The sequence below is a fragment of the Protomyctophum parallelum genome, assembly GCF_964188405.1.
Source record: "Protomyctophum parallelum genome assembly, chromosome: 7".
NCBI lineage: Eukaryota > Metazoa > Chordata > Actinopteri > Myctophiformes > Myctophidae > Protomyctophum > Protomyctophum parallelum.
In genome coordinates this window covers 39,012,281-39,038,778 of record NC_139705.1, presented here as the reverse complement: position 1 = coordinate 39,038,778, position 26,498 = coordinate 39,012,281, and the positions used below count along the sequence as shown (strand labels likewise).

The 26,498-nt window shown below is 44.8% G+C and overlaps 2 protein-coding genes across 7 annotated transcripts in view; both read left to right on the top strand.

Moving 5' to 3' along the window:
- The window catches only part of tmcc1a (transmembrane and coiled-coil domain family 1a), a 67,597-nt gene extending 64,912 nt beyond the window's left edge, over nucleotides 1-2,685 (top strand). For 5 of the 6 annotated variants that reach the window (XM_083768930.1, XM_083768932.1, XM_083768931.1 and 2 more), the window contains one exon: nucleotides 27-2,685. In XM_083768930.1, the coding sequence (XP_083625056.1) occupies nucleotides 27-341 (315 nt within the window). In that variant the 3' untranslated portion in view covers nucleotides 342-2,685. The remainder of the gene's footprint in view (nucleotides 1-26) is intronic. The other variant, XR_014569486.1, reaches the window with a different exon arrangement.
- A 3,503-nt stretch (nucleotides 2,686-6,188) lies between these two features.
- Nucleotides 6,189-26,498, top strand: part of plxnd1 (plexin D1) — a 108,990-nt gene continuing 88,680 nt past the window's right edge. Inside the window, exons 1-4 of the mRNA XM_083769818.1 lie at nucleotides 6,189-7,885; nucleotides 10,381-10,557; nucleotides 14,804-14,935; nucleotides 16,735-16,835. Of these exons, the coding sequence (XP_083625944.1) occupies nucleotides 6,632-7,885; nucleotides 10,381-10,557; nucleotides 14,804-14,935; nucleotides 16,735-16,835 (1,664 nt within the window). The 5' untranslated portion in view covers nucleotides 6,189-6,631. The remainder of the gene's footprint in view (nucleotides 7,886-10,380; nucleotides 10,558-14,803; nucleotides 14,936-16,734; nucleotides 16,836-26,498) is intronic.

Genomic DNA, 26,498 nt, shown 5'->3' with positions numbered 1-26,498 from the left:
CTTGTTTTCCGCGCACCCTTCTGCAGGAGTCATTGGAGGCGTGTCAGACCCGGATATCTAAGATGGAGCTGCAGCAGCAGCAGCAGCAGGTGGTCCAGCTGGAGGGGCTGGAGAACGCCACAGCCCGTACACTCCTGGGGAAGCTCATCAACGTGCTGCTGGCCCTCATGGCCGTGCTGCTGGTCTTCGTCTCCACCGTGGCCAACTGCGTGGTCCCCCTGATGAAGACACGCTCGCGCTCCTTCTCCACCCTCCTCCTCATCCTCCTCCTGGCCTTCCTGTGGAGGAACTGGGAGGCGCTGTCGGGGTACACGCACCGCGCGCTGCAGCCGCCCAGATGAATCGTCCCACCGGGACATACACTTGTTTTCTACGGTGGCACCGGGAAGGGGTGCGCCTTTTTGTTCCAGTCGTATCTTATGCGGTAACGCACGAGAGACGTGAGCGGCGACGGCATGGCTGTATGACCACAGGGGGGGCCACGGAACATTCATCCAACCGTCTGAGCTGATCTGGGCTCAGTTTGGAATGAAGACGGTGTGAGGGACAAAAAGACAACCGAGTTGACGTTGACCCTCATTTAGGAAAAGAAGACTGTTTACATTTTGGAGAGGAGCTATTAGTGTTCCTTCCTATCCTAGGATGCACTGCAGAGACATACTGTTTTTATCTTTTAAGGTTTAATCAATTATATTATTGTTTCTAATAATATTTTATGCTCAGCATGATTTTATTCAGTACCATGTAGCTTCACGCTCCTCGTCCTCGGCACAAAGAGGAGTTTAGTCAGGAAAAATTGATTGGTGATCCAGCTCATAGGCTCAATCCGTTCTGTATGCTAATGTGATTGGCTGCCTTCAGGAAGAGAACTTGAACGGTGAAACGTTTTCCCGTGAGTGGCTCTCCACCTCCTGCTGTTATGTCCGAACCTTTCCTCAGAGCACTCTGCCAATGACTGTGACACCCAGTGTCATGATGAACTAGAGACTACTTGTGCTTCCTTACTGTTTCTAATAGAAATTATTCCTCTTTTTTTTAGTTTTTAAGTGAAACAACATAAATAAGATTGCGATAGTGGAGGAGTTTGTGAATCATACTGATGAAGAGAGCTGTGGCAGCTCTAGTCTTATGCTTAATTTGTATACCGCTTGTGGAAAAAGACTGCCTATTTTCGTTGAGACACCGTTGTACAGCGAGGTATAAAGCAGTTGTTGGCCACAACGTACCGGTCCACTCGCTGCAGTGGACTGCACACGTTCTCAAGCGAAGGATCCACCGTATTTTCAGCAGCATGCGTTCAGTCCTGCACGTGTCCGTTTGACAATAACACTGAAACTTTCTTTTTGGTCTTAATATCCGCGGCAAAAGGCCACCACGCAGGTGAAATCAAGTTGCCAGGACCCAACGCATTCAACCTCGTAACACAGTTCACAGAACCCTCGGTGCTTATTGTCCAGCTCTATGTACGGTTGGAGCAGGAATGTTTTGCAGCTTCATATCCACAATGACAGACGACTCTCCACTGCCATGCCTGTCAAAAAAAACGCACACTGCCTGTAACATGATCTTCATTATTTAATCTCCCTGTGTATACGATACACAGTGGGGGAAAAACTACTTTTAAATGGTTTGAGCAGACTGTATTAACACTGAGGATTTGACTGTGTGCAGTGTCTGTTGGCTTTCTTTCTTTCTTTCTTTCTTTTTCCGCCAGCGCCCATGCCCCGTGGAGTGCTCACCCAGTGCCAAACCTCATTCTAGCGCCACGAGGCTCCGGGCCGAGCGGACAGATCTCAGAAAGTCACGATTCTGTTCAGATACGACATGAATGTGTCAGGAACACACTTTGAATTCAGGAGGTGTGACCTTTTCTGGAGATTTGCAACAACATCGTGAGAGGAAAGTAGTAGCGCGAGTGGACTTCTAATGATCTATGAAGGAGCTTGAGACTCAAAAATAATAATATATATATATATATATATATTCCTGGCGTGCGTATGCCTCGTGTCTCAAGCACACGCCTCCTTGACTCAGTGTCCAGCCCACCTATCTTATCTTTCACCCTCATCAGGTCATGGACTTGAAAAAGTGAGCTGGAACATTTTGAAGTCCATTCTGCATGTCATCGCTGAGGAGCTTATTTCAAGATAACAAGAGTATGGAAATTTGATATGTACAGTTGCACTTTAGCACACCAATAAATATTACCAGTTTAGGTCTGGATGAAGGTTGAGAAACCCTAGATTGCTTTTTAAACAGCTGTCCTCTCTGGGAGAACACGGGTTGATTCAGGTCAGGATTAAGCCTGATTTATAATTCATCGTCCCTTGCAATAAAATAGCCTATCCACAGGCTCACAATGCATCACAACATGACCCCTTGTGAGCTTGTAGAGCGGCTATTTTCAGGCACTGCCGTGCGACAAATTATAAATTAAGCATTATTATCAACTCTTCCTCAGTGATGGACCATGAAATCAGTCAAAAGGTATAAAAGAGTGGCACATGGATTCTCTTGAGTCGTGCGATCAACACTGCAGCGGGTGAACTGACACTGAGCTGACCTTTGACCCAGGTTTGGCCTTGCAGTGGCTCCTGCTCACACAGCAGTAGGGTTGCGTGATAAACCACTCCAGTGCCTTCTGATGTCCTTTTCTAAGTGTGGGATAAAATAAAGTGCATTCCTGACTAACGTATTAGTCACATTTGATTATTTATTTTGTGCAAAATTTCTTGAATGTGTGAATTGTGTTTGTGTGTGTGTGAGTGTGTGTGTGTGTGTGTGTGGGGGGGGGGGGGGGGGCTCATGACTACAACATGTAGTCAAAGAGAGAGCCGTCCTACTGCCTATATTTTAATAGGAAGTAGTGACAATGACTTTCTATAGGAATAGTCTTTGATTTGTAATGGCAAACAGTTGACCCAAAGTCCAAATGTGGATGACCAACATAATCTTAATAAATCAAAAGCACAACTGAAGTTTAAAACAAATCGCAACAAAGAAAATGCTTTAAAAAATGTTTTATTAAATACATGTAATGGACTTAATAAAACAAAGCATAGTTTATGCAAAGGGAGGGGGTGCCCTCGCACATCGCAACCATGGTCTGTCCCTATAGGTTTCCCTCTACATTAACAATTGTTAATAAATTGTTTAAATGAATGAAACTACACATCACCCTATATTTATATTCTATTATACAACAAAAATGATCCACACACCGTCTACATTTGCACAATAAGGACAACTTTATTAATGCAATCTTGTAGCGGCAAATTGGCTCCTACAGACCGTCAGGCATTATTTTCTATTTTGGCTATAAAAAAATAGATCTACAAGACCGGTTGCACGGTGGCACAGTTGGTAGTGCTGTCGCCTCACAGCTAGAAGGTCCTGGGTTCGATTCCCGCTCGGGGCGCTGTGGGTGCTGGCGGCGTGTTTCCTCCTCCGCGTCATCAGTGCCCATACCCGAAGGCAGGGTTGGCGAAAGGGCCTTTCTGTGTGGAGTTTGCATGTTCTTCCCGTGTCCCCTAGGGTAGGTACCCTCACAAAAACATGCAGTAATCCTGGTCTCTAAACTGCCTCCCCCTGGCCAGCCGGGGCGCCTGATGGAGGGGAAAGGAACTGGTTGGAATAACGTGTTCCTTCCATGCGCTACGTCCAACCAGGGAAACTCCCCCCTGTCAGGTGTAAAGGAGCAACTTGGACACTCAAGCATGAAGGAAGCATGAGTTAAGTCCGTTGCTCTCCCCAGGTTGGCGGAGGGTGTGTAGAGCCCAGGATCACATTAGATGATTGACACAGGGGTGAAAAATGGGTTACAAAATCGTGGGATAAAAAATATAAAAATAAATAAATAAAAGACCGGTTTCTTATCTTTTTTGATCGAGGAAAAACATTTTTAACACAAATCTCTTTATGGGGATCCCGGCACAAAATATTAACAGTCATGGGTCCAGTCCATAAGAGTGCACAGTACACACCCCTCGGTACACTCCACTCGAGACCACTAGATGGCGGCATTTCCCCGTTTATTGTCATCGATGCATTCCGTCGCCATAGTTTGTACCATGAGTGAATATGGTCGGACTGACTCGGACAGCTCCTTGGCTTATAGCAGAGACAGAGCCCTTAAGTAGGTGTTCCTCTCTTATCAGAGAGGAAACAGGTTGCGGTGACACAGCCCGTCTAACCACGTTCTCCGTGTCTTACAGCCAAAACAACACACTATATATTTTCTTTATAAATACAAGATGTATCCATGTTTATTATTTTGTCCCACCATCGCTCTCTCGCTCTCGCTCTCTCTCTCTCTCTCTCAACCTCACTCACCCACAGGCTAGCCTGCCTATATTATTTAGGCTACCAGTCTTTTTCAAAAAGTGCTGGTGTCTGCTGCCTGTGACAATGTCACAATGACATCCATAGCCTACTAAATAAATAATACAAAGTAGGCACATTTAATGTCACTATATTTCACTTGAAATTGTAGCCTATTAGCCTATACAAGGTAATAATGCATGATTAGCGAAGTGACTATCCTAACATGTTTTATATAATAGCCTTTGATAATTAGGCCTAAATTTAGGCCTAATTATTAATGTAGGCCTAGCTAATTATTATGTAATTAACATGTTTTCATATTAGAGTCTGTCATTTGAAATAGGCTAAGGGGGGCATATATTATTGTCTAATCAAAGTGACTTTGGGGGCCGTGACCTGTAACAGTTTGAAATCCCCTATAGCATAGTCATAATTACAGCTTGCTTCCGTTTGTTGTCACGTTTGATTGAGCGTAACCAAAGCGCAGCACTCAGTCACACCTCCACTAGTGATATCTGATGCTTGACAGTCGTGACTCGTGACCCATGCTGCTACCCCCCCCCCCCCCCTCAATCACATACATATAGATATAAGCTCTCTCTATATCTCTCTCTCTCTCTCTCTCTAGGGGGCGGGGGGGGGGGTCAGGTTGACGGAGGGTCATTATGTTTCGCGTTATCGGAGCTATCGGAGCACTTTCCTGGCCCTCTACATGCTACCAGATTATGCGCATGGCCGCGTGCCAAGGCCCACATGCTGCGCACGTTATCAGTCCAAAATAACAGACAAGTGGTGACGGGAACGCGCCCCAGATATCCGAGAACAGAGTGCGCGTCCCCTGGGTAAATGGATTCAAAATGTTTACGAGCTAGAGCTAGTTCAAATATATCAAATCAGGCTATGGTTTTAGCCAGCCTGAATTTCGGCATTTTTGGGGCTATTTTCGGTGCAGAGTGCAGACACTATAAAGCGCGTAAATGAAATAGCTTTAGCTTATAAATCAGAGTAGCGTAGCCTATTAACCTATATATATATGTTTGGACTTTGGAGAGATGTACATAACATACATTGATCAATTTTCACTCTGACCATAAGTTAATTTATAACAGTCACAGTGCCATATTGATTGTACCAAACATATATTGCTTAATATAGGTCATATGAGCCGCTCGAGCGTGAGCACGACCCACCTGATGTATAGGCTAGGCTGGTAGAAACAGAAAAACTGACCATATTCATGCATTTTTGAAAGGGGCGCATGTGTTGAGCTTGAATATTTATGAGGCCAAAAGCCACAAAAGCCTCCGAATGGACGTGCATGTCAGAAACCGGAAAGGTGTGCTGTTGTGTCCATCTGGCAGCACTTTCACGGTACTTACCGTGTGCCGTATGTATGTGCCCAGACGGAACCCTCCGAATCTGCAGAACTAATCTGGGCGCCCTGGGACCATGGAGCACAGGAGGTGGGAGAGTGACCTGTCATTAACCCCGAGATGAGCGGAACCATGCTGAGAGGTAGAGGCTATGGATTCATCAAGTGGATCATCTGGACTTGAAAGAAGGGCTGCAATGGACAGATGTTTACATTAACGTCACTATTGATTTTGTGTTTTGATCGTCACACGATTATTTCTGATCACATCACAAAAATAAGTTACTTAGGCCTACAGTGTTTTTTTTATGTAGCCTATTGTTGCCAATGAAGACATCCGTTACGCATGATCACTTATTCCTCACAGGCTCACACAGTCAAATCCCCTGGTGTTGGATTTATCCCTTTGTAACTCTGATAGTGCACAAATTGAACCATGCACACTGACCCTTATTACGCGTCCAATTGGTTCCATCTGTGTGCATGCATGCACTTTCACTCGGAGTTAAATGAACACCCATGATTTTACTGTGCAACGGACCAACTGATTTTTGGACAGCTGGGAATTCTGCGATTTTCTCCCCATATAGCTGCATGAGAGTGCCTGTACAGATGTCTCTACAGATGTGTCTAATGTCTGTGTAGGGGTGTATAGCCTAATTGTGGGGTAGGGGGGCAGTGAGTGAGAGTGCTCCACTCCACATTGGGCAGAGAGGGAGAGAGAGAGGCTCACACACAGCTCGCTCCCATGCGCGCTACGCGGCGAAGAGGAAGCACGACTCGCTTATCACGTCACTCTGTGCTGAGGCGTTGAGCAGGAAACAGCCTTTCCTCTCGGGTTGTCGCAGTTCGGGACAAACACACAATTTCGCCTTTACTCAATGCACCCCTCAACACGGAACACGCGGAAGGCGCAGCAGGCCAGACGAAGGAAAAATGCCACCTTCCTCGGTAGAGATTTGCGTTCTGCTCCTCGGCGTGCTGGTTTTGGAAACGCGCCACTGGAGCGCCCGGAGCCCGACGTGCCTCGCCGGCGCGCTGCAGATCCAACAGTCGTTCGCGTGCCCAAATCGGACCAATAACTTCGTGGTGGACGAGGTCTCGCGCAAGGTGTACCTGGCCACCGTGAACTCCATCTACCAGCTGAACGGCACGCTGAACGTCGAGGTGGAGAAGAGGACCGGGCCGGTGGAGGACAACCTGTTGTGCCACGCGCCACAGCTGCCCCAGGCGCCGTGCGAGCATCCCATGTCGCTCACGGACAACTACAACAAGCTGCTGAAGCTGGACCGCGACCAGGGGGTGCTGGTGGTGTGCGGCTCCGTGTACCAGGGCTTCTGCGAGCTCAGGAAGATGGAGAACCTCTCGGAGATCGCGGTGGAGTTCCCGCCGCAGGGCGAGAAGACCGTGTTCCCCAGCATGCTCAACATAGCCGCCAACCACCCCAACGCGTCCACCGTGGGACTCATCTTCAAGAGTCACGGCGGCAGCACCCGGCTTCTCGTCGGGGCCACTTACACGGGCGCCGGGTCCCCGTTTTTCCCCAAGAACCACAGCAAGGAGGACCTGCGCTTCGAGAACACGCCGGAGATCGCCATTCGGTCCCTGAACATCAAGGATCTAGCGCGACTTTTCACGTACGACATCAACCCGTCGGAGGATAACGTGTTCAAAATCAAACAGGAGGTGAAAACGAAAAACAAGCTGAACTTTGTGGACGCTTTCATGCAAAAAACGTACTCCTATATTGCCATCAACAACGACGCAAAGATGGGCCACAAGGAGAGTCAGCCCAACAGCATCCTCGCTCGGATATGCCTGGACACGGAGGAGAACCCCCGCAAGTCCTCCTCCTCGGGCCCGGAGATCCGAAAGCTCACGGAGTCCTACATCCAGATGCCCCTGCAGTGTGGATCTAACGGGAACATATACAACCGGCTGCTGTCCGTGTACCCCGCCGAGGTGCACGCGGGACCCGACGCGGACGCGACGGAGCCCTACCTGTTCGGAGTGTTCGGCAAGGCGGACAGAAAGTCCGCGCTGTGCGCCTTCAGGTTCGGGGACATCGAGGAGGAGGTCCGGCAAGGCCGGAGGAACTGCTCCAACTCCCCCAGCAGCGACGTGCAGGTGCTGGACAGCGTCATCCAGGGCTCCGGCGCAGCCTGCATCCTTCAGAAGGGAAATCTGGTGGTAAGTTGTTCGTTTTTTTTTCTTTTTCGTTTTTTTTCATATTTATTATTACAGGCCTTTGTCGGCAAGCGACGCCGGGGAATATAATTTAGGCTTGGCCTTGGATCATCATGGAAGTTGATTCGAAACTTGTTAATGCTTGCCGCCCCCCTCCCCATCTCCCCATTGTATTTGGCTATTTTAGTCTGGCTGCTGTGATTACCCCCCCCCCTCCCAAAAAAGAGAGATTAAAAAACGAACTAAGTATAGAGGAATTTGAATAATAACCTATATAGGCGCCGCCTCGCAGATAGCCTATTGTGAAATAGCCATGTCTGTGAGTCTGACTTTTAAGCTGTCAAGTCACTTCACTGCTGCTAAATCCGCCCGTTTCCGAATATTATATGCTCATAAGGAGTATAGGCCTAATCCCCTTTAGCCTCGGAGCCCCGGGGCTCATCATTTAGCTTTAAAGAATATTCTCCCGTGTGTCACGCGGAGGGGTCACGATTATTTGGATGAAAGATGCTCCAAAGGGTTATGGCCTTATGGGGAACAACAGCGCGAGGGAATTGTGACTCACTCAACATCCAGCACAGCCTTAGTTAATTCCCTTTAATTAGCCTCTACTGGTTATTATAAACCTAGCTTAAAGTGCTTCATAACGAGCATTTTTTTTTAATTCTGAATAAATAGACCATAATATGCCCACTAATTTGGGATAAATAGTTACATGCATTCTCTACCGGTTAGATAGGCTATTAGGTCAAATTATATCAAGGCAATAATGTGTTATCTCCCAGGTGCGGTTAAACAATGCAATGAAATGGTTACCATTCTGTAATAAAGTTCTGCACTGCACGCAATAAGTTGAGTTGGAAATCGACCCTTCCTTCCAAAGCTTCAAAAGAAACACCGTGAAATTCCAGCCGTGCATTGTGGTGAGTTTGAGTGACGGGCAGGAGGTTGTGACGCACTAACTGCTTGGCCTGGAGTGGGTGTCTGGAGGCCACTGTGCTGCCAGATCATAAAGATGCCATTTTTCTCCCCAGAGTGTGGCGGTGGCCACGCGGTGCCCTGGGCTACTCTCCTCCCCGTGACCAGTTATATCTGAAGAACACCCGCACAATGGGCCCACAGGCCTCCTCATAGATAGACACCCCTCTTCTTACAGTTTGAAGTGGGTGTATTTTCTTCTCCCCCGGCTGCTGCGCCGACCTGTATTGTCCCTCTCACAGAAGAAAGCTTTTCTTTGGTTTTTAATAGCTTTTAGTTTGCTGTGACTGCATGGGGAAACCCGATCGTTTTGTGCGCCTGTCGACTTTGAAGGCCTTGCGTTGAAGGCAAGCCAGACACAATTTATGATAAGAGAAGAAGCCCGCGAGCAGAGCTGGCCCATGGGAAAGAAGCCCTCTGCAAATATCTCCTCCTGTGTTTAATTCCGCTTTGCCTCTATATATTATGAGAATCCCCCCTGGGTAATTGTGCTCATCCAGGCATTTGGAACAGAATGGAATGAATATTTCGTGCATGTTATCATCTCTTATTGAGGATTAGACAAAAGCAGAAGAAAGTGGCCTTAATAGAGACATTCACAGGAGCCATTTGCTCTTTAAATCCCATTTCACAAGCCGAAGCCTACAGATAGCCTAAACACTCTATAGGCTTAGCCACCATTTCACTGCTAAACTCCAATAGGTAAGGAGGCTACTATCAGCTGAGCGACCACCTACCTTCCCCTGGTCCAGTGCTTATAGCGAGTCTTTCTTTGAGGGGTGCCAGCCCCTCCTATACACAGGTTTAATGTTTGTCTTTAGTTCAATGTTTGTTTTGTAAACGGCATTGACAATGAAGGGAAAATTTACGTCATAATGTGCCTCATTACGTCATATTGTCTATTTATTGTTAATGGCGTTTAATTTTTGTGTTTGCACCGTTTGTTTTACATCACCTAATCAACATGAGTTAGACTTTAATATTAGCGCCCCTCACTTCACACAGGTGTGAGTTTTTGTTAGTGAGATACTCGCTATAAGCACTGGACCAGGGCTAAGCGACCACCCAACCACATTTGGTAAATATGGCTTTAATTTTAGTAGTAGCCTAGTTCTTCTACTTAAAACATTTTAATAGTAGCCTAATTTATGTAAGTATACTCAGTACTTATATTTCTACTTATTATATTGTATTTAATTGCCATGTGCGTTTTCTGATATTGTGTAGGCCTAATATTGTGTGTTATTATTACAGTTTACTGCTGCACAACCAATATTGCCCCTCTGGAGACAAATAAAGTTTTACTTGACTTGACTTCAACTTTTCAATGAGGTGTCACCGTGTGGTAATAGCAATTTGCCGTGGCTGTCATTGTGCTTGTACCGTGACATGGACTTTATGGTCTTTAAATAATATCTAATTTCACAGCACAAATATGCAAATCATCACTCCCACATGCTTTCTGCTAATTTCTTCCAGTTTATTAACGTTTTTATGTACTTATTCTCTATGTCCTATAGTTGCAACCAGAGCAGCTTGACTGTGGAGCTGCCCACCTCCAGCACCCGCTGGCCCTACGGAGGCCCCTAAGGGCCATGCCTCTCTTCGAGTACCCCGGCCTCAATTCTGTTGCTGTGGACGCCGTACACAACCACACCGTGGTGTTTCTAGGCACCAGTAACGGACGACTCCGTAAGGTGAGACCACATACACACAGGTGCACATGCGCATGCATGCACATATGCACAGGCACGGGCGCACACATTAGCCACAGTCACACTAATAGCCACTATCGAGCACAGACTGGTCAAACAATAAATGGCTTTATTTCAAAACACTTGCACCTCAGGTCCAAATATAGTTGCAGAACTAATGGTCACCAATGAATGGTTGTATTATTTGAAGTGATACAAAACCCTTAAGTGAGACAAGGATATTACACATGGCAACGTCTTGGTCGCTCTGATGTGGCTGGTAGGTTTTTACAACAAAATAAACCTAGCCACTTGATGAAAGACTTCAGGCATCGACGTGAACAAGCTGGAATGCCTTCTTTCATCCTGTCAGGCTGCCTCCCCCCTTTTGCTCTTTTGATCTGTGACCCATCCTGGACCTTTATACAAGCTGACTAAGTAGCCCTAATCATGTGCACATACATGTTCATCAGACCTGCTTATTGTCTCGGAGATGAACAGCCGTTTAACGAGATGGCTTGACGATGTGTGAGTCAGCCTCACCGTGTGTTGGTGGTTCCTGGCTCTGACCTCAGCCTCAGAACATCTGCGCCGGCTCCAGCCCTGTGAAAACTTTCCTGTCCAATTAATGACATTCCTTTGCCACATGAACCATAGCGTCTCTATTCTTATCTGGGGTGAACATTTTTGGCAAAGAGATTTGGTGCAGAGAGGGAAAAAGGACTGGGGGCCTAGTGTAGACCTCTGGGGGACTCTGGTCCATGAAGTATAATTTATACCATGCAGTGGTTCTCAAACATTTTCATGTCAAGGACCCCCAAATGTACACCTATTAGGCCCCCATCTGAAAAGACTTGGACCAGGGTTCCTCAGAAAGTTTAGAAACATAATTTATATCGTGAATAGTCATTCTTCTAATAGGCTACTGAAATGAAACTGTTCCTCATTTTGCTGGGGACCCCCTGGAACCCCCTCAAGGTCCCCTGGGGGTCCCCAGACCCCACTTTGAGGAGCACTGGTATATAGGGTCTAATTGGTTAATGCTGTCTCAGTCACATTCCCGGTATGACCCCCTCACTGAGCTCCCTTGGTGCCAGAAGCTGTTTCCTCTCAGCTGTCTGCATGGGGAAACAACAAGCCTCTAAAAAGCTCCCCGTCCCTCATTTTCTGCATTACACTGGTACCTTTTTTATGACATGAAAACCGTTGTGCTGCAGGGCGTTGTGTTTTTCGAGACTCCTCTTCTCCGCCACAGGAGCGACGACTGTTTTAGTCTGGTAATTGGTTGTCCATGGTTTGTGCCGGATGTGCATTATTGGTTTGGATGGTGTAAGTGAGGGTGTGTGTGTGTATGTGTGTGTGTGTGTGTGTGTGTGTGTGTGTGTGTGTGTGTGTGTGTGCGTGCGTGCGTCTGTGCGCACTCGCTCACGCTCCCCATTTGGTCTGTTGCCTGTTTCACAGAGTTTTGTGTGGGTTTTTTGTAGGTGTTTGACTGCACTTTCACACCAGTGAGAGTGGTTTCATGTTAACACATGTTTACCCATAAGAATGTGCACCCCATGATTATGTGTGTGTGTGTGTGTGTGTGTGTGTGTGTGTGTGTGTGTGTGTGTGTGTGTGTGTGTGTGTGTGTGTGTGTGTGTGTGTGCGTGCGTGCGTGCGTGCGTGCGTGCGTGCGTGCGTGCGTGCGTGCGTGCGTGCGTGTGCGTGCGTGCGTGCGTGCGCCTATGTGTGCATGTGTGGTCTCGGCCTGTGTGTCAACCTTGTGTCGGTGTGTATGTACAGTTGTACAGTACGGTATGTATTTATTAAGTATTTACAGTATATGAGACACATAGTATTTTTGCTGCCTGAGCGGCAATATGTACACTTGTACAGTATATGCATTACATCTATGTGTGTGAGTGTGTGCGTGTGTATGCGTACAGTGAAAGTCATAATTAAACAAATGGGTAAATGTCATGTCATGCCTTGTTGTCCAAAGGCGAGTGCTCTACCGACTGAGTTACCCGGATACCTGGTGTCAGACACCAACTGGCTGACCTTTTCTTTTGATTGAATACTTTATTGACATTGTCAATATAATTATTTGAAGCAGACAGCACACGGAATTGATCACTAGATGTGACTTTGCGCATTTTGATCTGTGATGTGATTGTATAATTGGCTGTGTGTGTCTGTCTATGTGTGTGTCCGTGCAAGTGCGATTGTGCGTGCATATACACACGCGTGTGAGCACGCTCACGTGCGTGTGTGTGTGTGTGCCCGAGGGGTTAGTGTGCTGCTGTTCCAGTGGTAATGGTGCTGTTAGTGTGTGTGTAATGTGATTGTGGCTGTGAGTTGGGCTCAGGCTGATCACAGGGGAACGGCGCATATTATCGCAGATGCAGTTAGATCCCTTCCACTGTCACTGGGAGAGAGCCTCAATGAAGTCATTACTAATTACATGCGTTTTCTTAACAAAGTCGCTCCCTCCTTGTCACAGCTGATTTCCATTTGTCATATCTCATGGGGGTCCGTCGTTATCTCTCGCAGCCTCTTCTACTCCCCCCCCCCCCCCCCTCATCTCTGCTGACCCTCCCTCCACCTCCCCATTCATCGCTCACTGTCTATCCCCCATCTCTTCTACACTATATGAATTACACTGTAAAATCCAAATGGACCCTTATACACTCTCAGACCTAAAATAGCACTCAGGGTTTTACTGTGAATAAAGGGGCTTTTGATTTATCCAGACTATCCACTCCTCTCTCTCTCTCTCTCTCTCTCTCTCTCTCTCTCTCTCTCTATCTCTACCACCATACACATACATACGCACGCACGCGCAGATGCACACACGCACACAGATAGCAGATGAGTGCTCCCGTATTGAATGGACTCTTTCATGTTCAGGCAGACAGATGGAGCATAAGGGAGCCGGGGTGACAGTGACCTGCCACTGTGTGCAGCAGGTGCTTTTGTAGTGTGACCTGGCTGTCCCGCACAGCGCCTTTCCTCCCTCTGCTCTCTGTCCAGGTGTGTGAGGAGAGGACCGCTGCTCTGTTTACTTTCCCCTCTCTCTGTCTCTGTCTCAGCACATTTGTGAGTTTATTTACCAGCTTTATGTGCCTGGGACCGGGTGTGTGCTGAAGCCACAGCGCAGATCTATTGTCTATAGTTGTGTGTGTTTGGGGGGCATGCGTACATGTATATAGTACAATCTTGCATGTTATCTCGGATCATTAATACGTTCATACACTTAATTTGTGTGTGTGTGTGTGTGTGTGTGTGTGTGTGTGTGTGTGTGTGTGTGTGTGCGTGTGCATGCGTGCATGCGTGCGTATGTCTGTGTGTGTGAGTGTGTGCCGTGTTCATGTATGGACAGTACTGTATGTGTGCATGAGTGTTTTGATGTGCGTGGTCACTGGTCAGTGGATGATGTGCATGGTCATTGACTGGTCAGTGGATGAAATCATGTCTCCGGTCAATGCTTCAGTTCCTCAGGATGGTATTGACAAGAAGAAGCACAGAGACACAGAGTGTCTGTGTGACAGGAAGTCTCAGTTAGCAGCGTTTGTTTTTCTATGGAACGCTGTGTGCACGCTGTGTGCACTGGGTTTGTGATAGTATGTCACCCGCTCCATTATCTCCTACTACTGTACATGTGTGTATGCCTGTGTGAATAAATTGCTTCTTGGTAGAATGAGATTAGGCATGCTCCTTCCTTGAACAAAAAAAAACTTCTTAAACACAATTGTTTGATAGTATTGGTGTGAGAAGAATGACACGAATGCCTGGAACTCCTGTGATGAACAAAGAACAAAGTCTTCATTAAAACAGTGAAAATAAACACATCAAACCAATAAGCCATGGGATTTGGTGGATTTGAGCAGTCTTTTATGTTTTCCTTAACAAAGGAAAGTAATACTTTGTAACAACACAACATTTCTTTTTCATATAATCTTTCACTGGTAAATATTTCACAATAACCGCTCCACAGTCGTAAGTGCCATAATGACTCAGGCACCGGAAATGTACTGGAAATGCATTTATACACACAATACATAACCCCACAAGGTCCATGTAGCATTTGTCTTGGAGCAGTACTTCTGTGCTTTTGTTTCAAATTGAATTCTGGGAAAATCACAGAACATAGACAGATTCTGTGATGACAACAAGAGGAAAATGAAGAAGAAGAAATGAACGTCACACATTATGACTTTACTCACAGAATAAAGTGTTGGTCTGACCCACTGTGTTCTTCCCACAGCTCACCCTGTGGAGGAACCTGACCGTGGCCGGCCAGTGGACCCTGAAGCTTCCCGCCGGTGAGCCTGTCCACCACATCATGACCATCGACCCCAACGACAAGAACTTCCTCTACCTCATGACCTCTCACCATGTAAGCTGTAACCTTATAATCCATTGTCTGAATTTGCTTTTGGTGGTTTTATGGTCGCTCTTCTCATAATGTCGCTCTTCTCATAATAAGTATAAAGCAGTATGAATGAATCCTAAAGCCATTTAGACCAAAAGAATGATTAATAATTGTATTAAAGTCTTTATGTTATAACCTCAATGTAATTTTGGAGCATTGTTATTTATCGTTGTCTTATAATATTCTGTAGGTATATATTTATTTAGTAAATTAAATCTTTTGTATATAATTGTATGTATATGACAAGCCATAGAAAAAAGTATACTCTGTCGTGTGCCTGTGTCCTACACCAAAAATAGCAGACCTGATCTTGTTGATTGGCTATTTTCGGCCCACGACAGGTGCGACGCGGCATGAATTAAGCGTAAGGCTCCATACAGTGGCCTCGGCTATAACCCTGGTCACTGGTTCTGACAGTCAGCAGTGTGTGTTCACTCACTCTACAACATGTGCCAAGCAGTCGGATCAGCGCCAAGCAGGCCAGAGATGCAGTCGCAACAGGTCTCAATTTGCATCAGTAGAACTCACCTCGGCTCAGTTCAGCTGAGCAATCACATATTTTGTGAACATAACAACTGTGCGGGGAGCTGCACCTTTCCCATGCCGAGTCTGAACCATTACCCCTGTGTAGCGCTGATGTTTATGGGAAGATGTGGACGTACCTTGCCTGTACAATATAGGCTACTGCACATGAGCGAACGCATATAATTGCTCGTTGACTGTGGGGGAGTAAATATCCATCCAACGCTTGTACTGTCTCCTTCTTATGTAGACCATTAATCAAGCGCTGTTTTGTGATAGATTAATATACTTATATATGACATATTAACCTCAATGTCAAACTTTAAATAATCACCCTAGAAATAATTAGTTTCGAGCAGGTTGTGACAGAGAAACACAATAACATTACAACAACAACATACTTCAAAAGCATGATTTAAAGAGGCATGAAATCCTAGGCGGATTTTGTAGTTATTTGTTTTCCTGTGCAGGTTAAAAATACAGAAGGGCAAAAACATACCACACTGTGATGTAAGCAACGCAGCTGCAGCTCATAAAAATAACAATGGCTGTGTAACACCGGGGCTCCACCGGGCGCGGCAGCGTCGCGTCTCCGTCACCGTCAGGGAATGTTCCCTTTTTAATCAATGAAGGGTGGCTCCACTGCCCGCGTTGCGTTGGTGACTGCATTAAAATTGACCCGGTTCGTTTTTTGACGCACGCAACGGAGACGCAACGCGCCCAGTGGAGCTCCGCCGTTAGATGTAGGTGCGTCATTGTGAATGCATTGACTGTTGTCAACAGTATTGTCAGTGTGGTTGGGCATTGGCACACAAATCTAACACGCCCATTATTATTTTTTATTAAAGCTTCATCTATGTTGCATACGTCACAGAAGAGAAAAAAACCATGGCAGGTTGATCTTATAGTAATAAGGTCAACCTGCCATGTTTCTAGCCTTCTGTAATTTATTTTGTACAGGAAAACTAACTTCAAAGTTTGATTAGGTTTTCATACCACTTTATTGTATGGTTCGAAATGTCAAGAGTGTGTGTGTGTGTGTGTGTGTGGGTGTGGGTGTGGGTATTTGTCCGGGATTTGCTGATTGCACTCTGTACAGCACCTTAAATGCTGTAAATATTTGTGTCCTTGTATTGTATCTCTTATGTGGACATAAATAAATGATTAAAATGTGTGTGTGTGTGTGTGTGTGTGTGTGTGTGTGTGTGTGTGTGTGTGTGTGTCTTGTGCATGTACTGTAGATGCTGAAAGTTAAAGTGTCAGACTGCAGTCAGTACAAGAGCTGCAGTGACTGCGTGGGTGCTGTTGATGTCTACTGCGGCTGGTGCACATTGGAGAACAGGTGAGATCACACACGCACACACACACATGGACATGCATGCATGCACTCACACATGCAAGCACGCACGCACACGCACACACACACACACACACACACACACACACACACACACACACACACACACACACACACACACACACACACACACACACACACACACACACACACACACACAACTACCCAGCGGTGTAAGAAGTGCTCTGATTCTTTACTTAGGCTACGTAAAACTAGCAACACCATAATATCAAAACAGATAAAAGGCCTTTACTTCTATAAAAGTACAAAAGTATTGGCATCAAAATATACTTACAGTAGTTGTTTAACCCTTTTTGAATAGCCAAACTAAAGTATAAAATGGTGCTTAATGTATGTTTTGTAATAATAATTATATTTGAAAAGCAATAGTAATTACAGCTGTTAAAATTGTACTGGAGTAGTAGTACTTCAAAATGCAGTGCACTTTTAAAGTAAATGTACTTAGTTACTTTCCGCCTCTGCTCAACACCTCAACAAATCCACCACCACCATACAATAGACTTAATAAAGAAGTCTGGGAGAGCGTGTTTTTTTTCATATCTTTGTATACCGGGAGACTCTATAGCATTGTATCACTCTTATCACTGCATGAGCAAATGTTTTTTATTTAATAATGCCAAATGAGCTTTTAACCACATGAACCCTATTTTTATTTCGAAATTTCCCTGGAGGATAGTCCCTTGAGTTGCAGCAACTCGTTTTCAACAATTAGTCAATGAACAAGCACACATGTCTCTTGTTCTCATTGTCTCTCTAGTTCTCCAATCTTGCCAAACATTTTAGAATCGTCTGTACAGTGTACGCACATTCTTGCACCAATAATTTGAAGAAAAGAATTGCATTCATTGGCCGTACTGTAGATGAATGGGGGATCTGTTCATTGACTCAGGTCGTAATGTTAGTTCTTCTTGAAGATATACAAACGATATAAAGCACCAGTTAATTCAAGTTTATTCATAATAACTTTTCATAATCAATCCAGTGCTTGTTTCCCCTGGCTCTACTTTGTTCCAGCGTGAGCCTTGCCAGTAGCTGTTCTGTAGATGTACCGATTAGCTGCGTTATTTATTACCGTTTAGTCAGGGCAATAACATCACCGTTTGGAACGGTCCCATATGGGATGTTGATATTAGCAGTGCTGGAAAGTAACTAAGTACGTGGGCCTTGTTGATACTTTAAATACATCTACTCAACTACATATCAGAGGCAAATGTTGTTTTACTCCATTACAATTATTTGACATCTTAAGTTTCTAGTTACTTACCGTATACAGTAGCCTATATTCCACTCAAGCACTTCAGCAATTCGAAACATAGCTGATGCATTCCTTGCTTCAATTCCTTTCTTTTTTCTTTTTTAACTTTTTACTTGTTTCAGAATATATACATAATTGTAGTAATGCTACTTTAACATGAAAAAATCAGAGTAGCCACCACTGTTTATTACCGTTTAGGGAGGATACTGTCATAGTTTGGAATGGTCCCACAGGGATGTGGATGTTAGTGTGTGCTTCAAGGAGTGTGAGAGCGCTCATGGAACAGTGACTTGGCCTGAAGAGCCACCATGAGAGGGTGAGAGAGTGAGAGAGTGAGAGTACACCAACATGATTAATGCTGGTCTGTCAGCCCTGGCTCTGGGCTCACTTCACTGGCTATCTGCCCTGTTTTGCTACTCAGAACAGTGTGTGTGTGTTACTATACTTGTGAGAGCCAAATATCCCCATAAGTATAGTCGAATTTGAGAAATGGACAATTTTGTGGACAATTTTCCTGGCTGGATTAGGCAAAAATGACAAACAGTTGTAAAATGGCATTTATTAAATGGCCATCCTAAAAGGTTCATGTCCTCACAAGTGTAATAATACAAAAGTGTGTGTGTGTGTGTGTGTGTGTGTGTGTGTGTGTGTGTGTGTGTGTGTGTGTGTGTGTGTGTGTGTGTGTGTGTGTGTGTGTGTGTGTGTGTGTGTGTGTGTGTGTGTTGCTTGGGGAAACAAGCAGATCATAGCAGATATGAACTAATGTGGGTTGTGTTACAGCTCTGTAGCTCTGTAATGGCCAGAGGCCAGCCAGGTCTCTCCCGTACGGCTGGGAGAGACTACACTGTGAAACCCTGAGTGTTGGTGTAACCCTGAGAGTGCACACTGTCGTCTGCTAATATGCTGGTTGTTTTCCATCTCGCTGGTTTGTTGTGTTTTTTCAGGGTTTTTTTTCTTCTTTTTTTTTACGGGGTGACTGAAGGCCAAGCCATCTGGAACGGTGTTTGTCTGCATGTCTGTCTGTATGTTTGTTTGTACGAGTGTCCGTCCCCTAAAAAGTAAACCAATCGTAGCTCATGCTGTGATGTGCGGTACGTGACAAATCAGAAAAACCCCGGCGATATGAAAGCCTGAAATGCATGGTGAAGTGAAAAAATTAAACTTAAGAAGTGTGTGAAAGTTGGGTAGTAGTAGTTGAAACCTTTTGTGCCCTGCATACACAAATGCCTCAAGATGAAGCCAAACAAAGACATCGTCCAAATATGGGCTTTGAGAGTGGCAGGGGATAGCTTTAGTTTCACTGCCATTTTCCACGTCATCTTCACTTTCCTTTCACTTCTTGCTACCAGTAGGGGGGGGGGGGGGGGGGTGAACATTTGCCCAAAATAGCTTGTAAACCAGCTATTGTCGCCATGATACAATTCGATACATTTTGGGCATTACCCATACGTATCCTGATATAAAATATTTTGAGCACAGTACAGCCCTACTTATGAAGTAGTTAGTAGCTTTTGATGAAGTATTTATAAAGATAGCTATTTCCGTTTGTCCAAATGAGGCATAGAACGAAACCATTCTAAGGCATTTACTGTGCACACAAGCAGTTGTCAGTATTGCAGCTTTGGCAGTGAATCTTCACAAATTACACACATACTGTAGTAACTATCAATAGCTGACGATTTTCCACGCTGTTTTTCGACTTGTGTTTGTACCACATAACTCCAGTCTATATTTCTTCCTTCTACCCCCTCTCAGCCTCTCCAGTGGTTTAAAAAGATATTTTTTTACCTAAAGGACAACTTTGTTTTAGTTTTTTCAACCAAGGTTCGTGTTTTAGGTTGTTATTAGATAAAGTAAATGATTGCATGTTAATTATTTTTCATTTGCGGCTTTCTTTCGTTTTCACAAAATCTTCTTGTAAAAACACACATATTTAGCCACTTGAAAAGGATCATGCAGATCCCCCCCATTTTAGTAAAATGGTCTATCTCAAGAGTGTGGCTTAGGCAAAAAAACTCAGCACTCAAAAACTCAGCACTCAAACTCAAGTCAGTAAATAAATTGGCCTAAGTCATGTTTATTCCTATTAAATTCAATTAATCCTCTTATGTTTCATAACTAACAGACAGTTTTTGGTGAAATGATTAAGACATATCATATAGTTTTGATTAGGATCAGTTTTTCTTTTCCTGAAAAACATAACATTTAAGAAGGTGACTATACTGTAGTAAAACTAAGGTTTTCAAATAATTGTAGTAGAGTAAAAAGTACAGTATTTGCCTTTTGAGATGTAATGGAGTATATAAGTATTAACCAATTTTGGGCGGGAACCCCTTTTGGTGTTTTAAACATTGTTATAATTTAGCTATTGAAAAATACAAGCTCATAGCGCGCCACCGAGTGGCGCGCTACGAGCTTGTAGGTCTGCTATTTAAAAAAAATCTTAGATAGGGTTCAGCAGCCTCTTACATACATTTTTTGAAAACACCACTGATACAGAAACATAAGGTTTTTCAGAAAACTGTCAGGAGTTTGAAGATGTTTTTTAAATGAGGCCTAATAAAACATAATCAAAAAGTAGAAAAATCGAATAAAACGTACAGTATTTGAGTAAGTGTACTTAGTTACATTCTCTGTCTATGTCTCTGGCTGTCTTTTGTGTCCTCCACGTCCCCCTAGCTGTCTGTCCTCCCTCTGCTCTGTCTCTGTCTCTGGCTGTCTTTTGTCTCCTCCTCGTCCCCCTAGCTGTCTGTCCTCCCTCTGCTCTCTCCTTCTGCCCTTATCCTCCTCATCTACAAAAGAGCGTTGATTGTAATGATGGCAGTGGGAGTGCTGGAGAGACCGCACACTGGCTCTTTTGACAAGGAAATGTCAAAAGTGTGTAACGATGAGTGTGTGCGTGGGTATCTCTGTGTGTGTGTTTGTGGGTATGTATGTGTGTGTCTCTGTCAGTGTGTGAGCGCACGCATGTGGGTGTAGGTGGGTGTGCGTGTTTGAGTGCACGCGCGTGGGTTTGGTTGTGTGTGACTGAGTGTGTGTGTGTGTGTCTGAGGGTTTATGCTGTGTGTTTGTGTGCACATGTGTACACATATGTCTTTGTCTGCCTGTGACATACATGCCTGTGTGTGTGTGTGTGTGTGTGTGTGTGTGTGTGTGTGTGTGTGTGTGTGTGTGTGTGTGTGTGACGTGTGTGTGTGTGTGTGTGTGTGTGTGTGTGTGTGTGTGTGTGTGCGGGCGCACTTGCGTGTGTGCACGTGCATGTGCTTGTATGACTGTGTGTGGGTATTGGTATTTGTGCATGTGTGTTTGTGTTTGTGTGTGTGTGTGTGTGTTTTCTTTGTGTGTGTGTTTGCGTGTGTGTGTGTGTGTGTGTGTGCATGCGTGCGTGCGTGCGTGCGTGCGTGCGTGCGTGTGTTTTGCTTTCTGGATCCATGGAGCTGATGTCATGAATGTGTATATCTGGTGCAGTGTTTGACTGCTGACTGCTGGGCTCGTGGTGTGGTGGTCCCGTGGGTCACTAGGGGTGTGAAGGGGGTGCCATGCACCCTCAGGCCGAGAGGGCTTCTATCTGGGGCATAGATCTGGGGTTGACGTGTGGGTGTGGATGCTTCTCTTTCTGTTTGATAGAAGGACATGCACTCTGCAAAGAGGAATACATTGACATCGTATCATGTGGTAATCCACCGCTGTCTGCGTGGGTGTCCCTTAGATTTTGTGCATGCGTCTGACGTCTCTATGCGTGTCAGTGCGTAAAGCCAATATGAATGCATGTCTGTGCTGGAGCCTGCATTCTTGTCTGAGCAGTGGCTGCTTGACCCAACCGCAGATAGAAGTTTGGAGTCGATCTAGACAAGAGTCTTTATGCTGCGGTCAGTCAGCATTCAAAGGAATGCACTTTTTGTATACCCTTTGTTGACCTCCGATCATGTGCCATGTAGCCTGGGATATGTCTACTGGTGTGTGCCTAGCGATTTTGTATGCGTGTGTGTGCACTGTGCATAGGTTATAGCATGCATGTGTCCGTGACTGTGTGTGTGTGTGTGTGTATCCTGACATAGCCCATATTGTGGGAGACGTTTTGGACATTAAACCAGTTCATTGGTGACGCATGTCTTATTGGGGAAATACTTGTTGACGCCAATAGGATTTGAATTAGGGTAAGGGTTAGGTTTAGGCATGTATGTGTTAGGATAGGGTAAGAGTTAAAGGACAACTTTAGTTTTTTTCAACCAAGGTTCATGTTTTAGGTTGTTATTAGAGAAACTAAAAGATGAGTGTTCTTTTTTTTCCATTTGCTGCTTTCTTTCGTTTTAGGGGGGCGGGGGCATTCGAGCATGAGGCTAAATATGTATTTTTTTACAACATTTTATAGCGATTTCTTTTTTAATTATTTACTATAGTCCTAATAAACCCCTGGAAATTTCATCTGGCCACAAAACATCACGAGATCTACTTAATGTGTCAAACTGACATTGAGCCTATGACACACAGTGTGGCTTCCCCCCAGTAGGCTACCTTCACATTCAGTAGATCCTGTGATTTATTTGTGGCCAGATGTAATTTCCTGGGGTTTATTAGGGCTATAGTAAATAATAAAAAAATAAATCTCCATAATATTTTGTAAAAAAATACATATTTAGCACCATGCTCGAATGCCCCCGCCCCCTGTACAAAACAGCTAAAATCCCTAAAACGAAAGAAAGCAGCAAATGGGAAAAAAAAAGAACACTCATCTTTTACTTTCTCCAATAACAACCTACAACATGAACCTTGGTTGAAAAAAACTAAAATTGTCCTTTAAGGTCATGTTTAGGGTTGGGGTTAGACTGGTTATGGTCATGGTCATGGATAAGGGAATGTGGAAGAGGATGTGGAATTAATTTGTGTGTGTATAAGTTTGGGCGTGTGCGTGTACCATACTGTATTCTACATGGACATGTATGTTCAAGTAGACTATGTATACATAATGTTTATGTGTATATGTGAATGCCTGTCTATGCACGATGCTGGGAGAACATTCGTATCAGCTGATCTTCTCTTCTTGTCACATCTCTGGTTCACAGACACCCAGGGAGTGGAGACTTTTCTCAGTTCATATTTTAGCTCTTCTTGTTGACTCTGGTTATTTTATGAGGCTGTTTGGAAGGAAACTCTGTGTGCAAAGGAACTGAAATGTGGTGAGCGTGACTTTCAGCGTGATTTTGTGCACACTCGCCTTTGTGTGTGTGGGTGCACACGTGCGTGCGTGCATGCGTGCGTGCGTGGATGTGTGTTTGAGACACCACGTCTGAAGGTGTTTATGAATAATCTAAGTATGTGTGTTAATCAGAATTTACATTATGCTATACGTGATCATTTACACCAGGGGTTTTCAACTGATTGTGAACCAGGGACCACCAGCCTGACTAAGAATCAACCTAGGGACCACTCTTACCACCGGGCTAAAATTAGGGCTTTTGTAACACTTGCTATGCAATGCATCCCATGTTGTCTATGATTATATGGGCACATTTTCTAATAATGATGACTCAATCAGACAAGCTGGTACAGTCACCCTTCTTGAGATTCTAACTCCCTTTTCTGTGGGATTTCTTAACCTCAGACTTCACAGTAACTGACAACATTGACACAACCCCACGGAGCAGTGCACAAAAGTTTAGTGCACTGTTCATACAAATACAGAATCTTCACTTTGCTACATTACTAATGCACAATCTCGTTACCCATCGGCAAAACAAAGGAAAAACAGTGCCCTCTTTTCCTTTGAATCTGACTTATTATTGATGCGAGTCTGTCTCGAGAGACTACTAAATGCATGGTCAGAGACCACATGCAATGCCTTCACGGACCACCAGTGGTCCATGGACCACCTGTTGAAAAAACCCTGATGTACACCCTATCCAAGCTGTTACCGCAGTGGATAATGACTAGAGGAAGCAACGCATGTTTTAAACACTATTTTTAAAAAGAGGAAGGAATAATAGGAGACCATTCTCGTGAAGAAGCTAGCCTCACACTGCGCCTGGCACGCAATGCCAGCCTTCTGGTCAGTGAGTATGGTTGAGGGACATTCCTGGTCAGTCATGAGATCATGCTGTTTGCAGATCCGGTATGGGTCACAAGTAAATATCCTGGGGACTTATTTGATCGTTTGGTTTTCTCAAAGAAAGCATTTCTTTTTTTTTTGTCCACAAAACATTTTCAGAAATCAGGAAAAAATAAATGAATCTTAACCCATTCAGGCCTGACTTCGAAATATAAAATATTCAAAGATTTGTGCCACATTTTCACGATTAAAGAAAAATAGCAGATCTACAAGCTCATAACGCGACCGAGTGGCACGCTATGAGCTTGTAGATCTGCTATTTTTCAATAGCTAAAGTATAACATAATTCTTAGTTAAATCACCAAAAGAGGATCCCGCCCAGATTCATTACACATTTTTGTGAGTTTGTTTGCCAGGAAGACACAACATTTATCTTTTGGGGCTTGAGTTGGAACACTTGGGAACCCCTGGGCTAGATCATGGTTTTTCCTGCATGCCGTTCTTTGTTTGTATTCTGTGTAGAGCCTTGTGTGTATTTCCTGTTCCCAAAGATACAAATCCAGAGTTTATTTGAGTGTGAGAATGATGTTTTTTTCACACTTCATGTTCTTGTGAATGGTAATTAATCTATTGGACATGAATGTGTGCTGACCCCATCATCATCGTAAATCAAAGTGCAGTAGACATGATTAACTCTAAAGTCCTTTGTGTTAATATATTCATTTGTATCTCTGAGAGTGTGCAAATGGAACAGCGTACACTATATCTATCTATACTGTATAGAGTAGACTATGTTAATGCAATATAACTAGTACATCTGCAGTGGTTGGAGGTGGTCTTCCTACTCTTCCAGGGGTCGACACTAAGGTCTCAGATGCACTTGCCCATCGAGCAAGCACAGGTCATGTTCTACAGACTTGCCCAAAGGTCATGCCCACTTGCCCGAAACTGTTTAACACGGGTTTCTCATACCTCCATGTTTTTGCCGAATACCTACATAGCTATGAAAATGGGTTCACTTGTTATTTTATATTGTTTAATTAAAGAAGACAGAGCAGTCTGGCCACGTTCAGGTGTTATAGGCTGAAAGATATCTTGTGTTGTGTTTATAGACTGGTTGAATAAAGGTCCCTGAATTTCATAACGTAATATGACCAGTCATTATCTCCGCCAGACTGGGAGGCGGAGATTCTGTTTTCGTGTCTGTCCGTCTGTCCGTCTGTCCGTCCGTCCGCATCCAGCCGTCCCAGTACGTTTTCACTGGATTAATTTAATCTTGACGAAGTCCCCATATAGGCCATGCCCATTTCACACAAACTTTTGCCATTTTGCACATTCAAAAACTCACACAAATTGGTACATCTCTGGAGTCATGTGATAAACATGTGTAAGTGTATAATAATGTATAATGTGATAAACATGTATAAGTGTATAATAATGTATATGTCGTATAAGTGCAACCCCTGACTTAAGCAGCCCTGGCTTTTTGGCAACCCAGCCTGGTGGGTCGCTGCTAACCCAGCCTGGTGGGTTGCTTCTAACCCAGCCTGGTGGGTCGCTGCTAACCCAGCCTGGTGGGTCGCTGCTAACCCAGCCTGGTGGGTCGCTGCTAACCCAGCCTGGTGGGTCGCTGCTAACCCAGCCTGGTGGGTCGCTGCTAACCCAGCCTGGTGGGTTGCTGCTAGTTGGAAGTGCGGTCAAAATGCGGGCTCGTCTATAGGAGCCTATAGGGTTTCGAATCCCGCATGGGACATGATAGAAGTTATGATGGATTGCAATGAATCAAGCCGAGTCATCCTGCGATGGTAGTGTTAGAACACGGGCCACTGTCCTGATGGTGACGGATGGTGTCCTCACAGAGTCCATTGTAGCGGGGATGTTGTGGAGTTTGTTGAGCCGCTGAGACACCATATCGTCAGAGTTTATGAGTTGTGCTGGTGTGGAGGGGATTTTTCTACGGCTTGCAGAGCCATTTAGTTCTATTCTTAGCGCAGCAGCTGACCTCACAGCCCTCCCTAGTCCCCCAGTGGCTGTGAGACAAGAAATCTGGACACTCACTCGCTCTCCTCAAACAAACACATGCTGAGATTCACACCTAATGCACGCACGTACGCATGCACTCACACACACACACACACACACACACACACACACACACACACACACACACACACACACACACACACACACACACACACACACACACACACACACACACACACACACACACACAGAGATTGGTAATACTACACTTGTGTGGACATCAACTTTTTGGGATGGCAATTTTAGAAATGCCATCTTACCCCAAACCCTGAAGCCTGAGCTG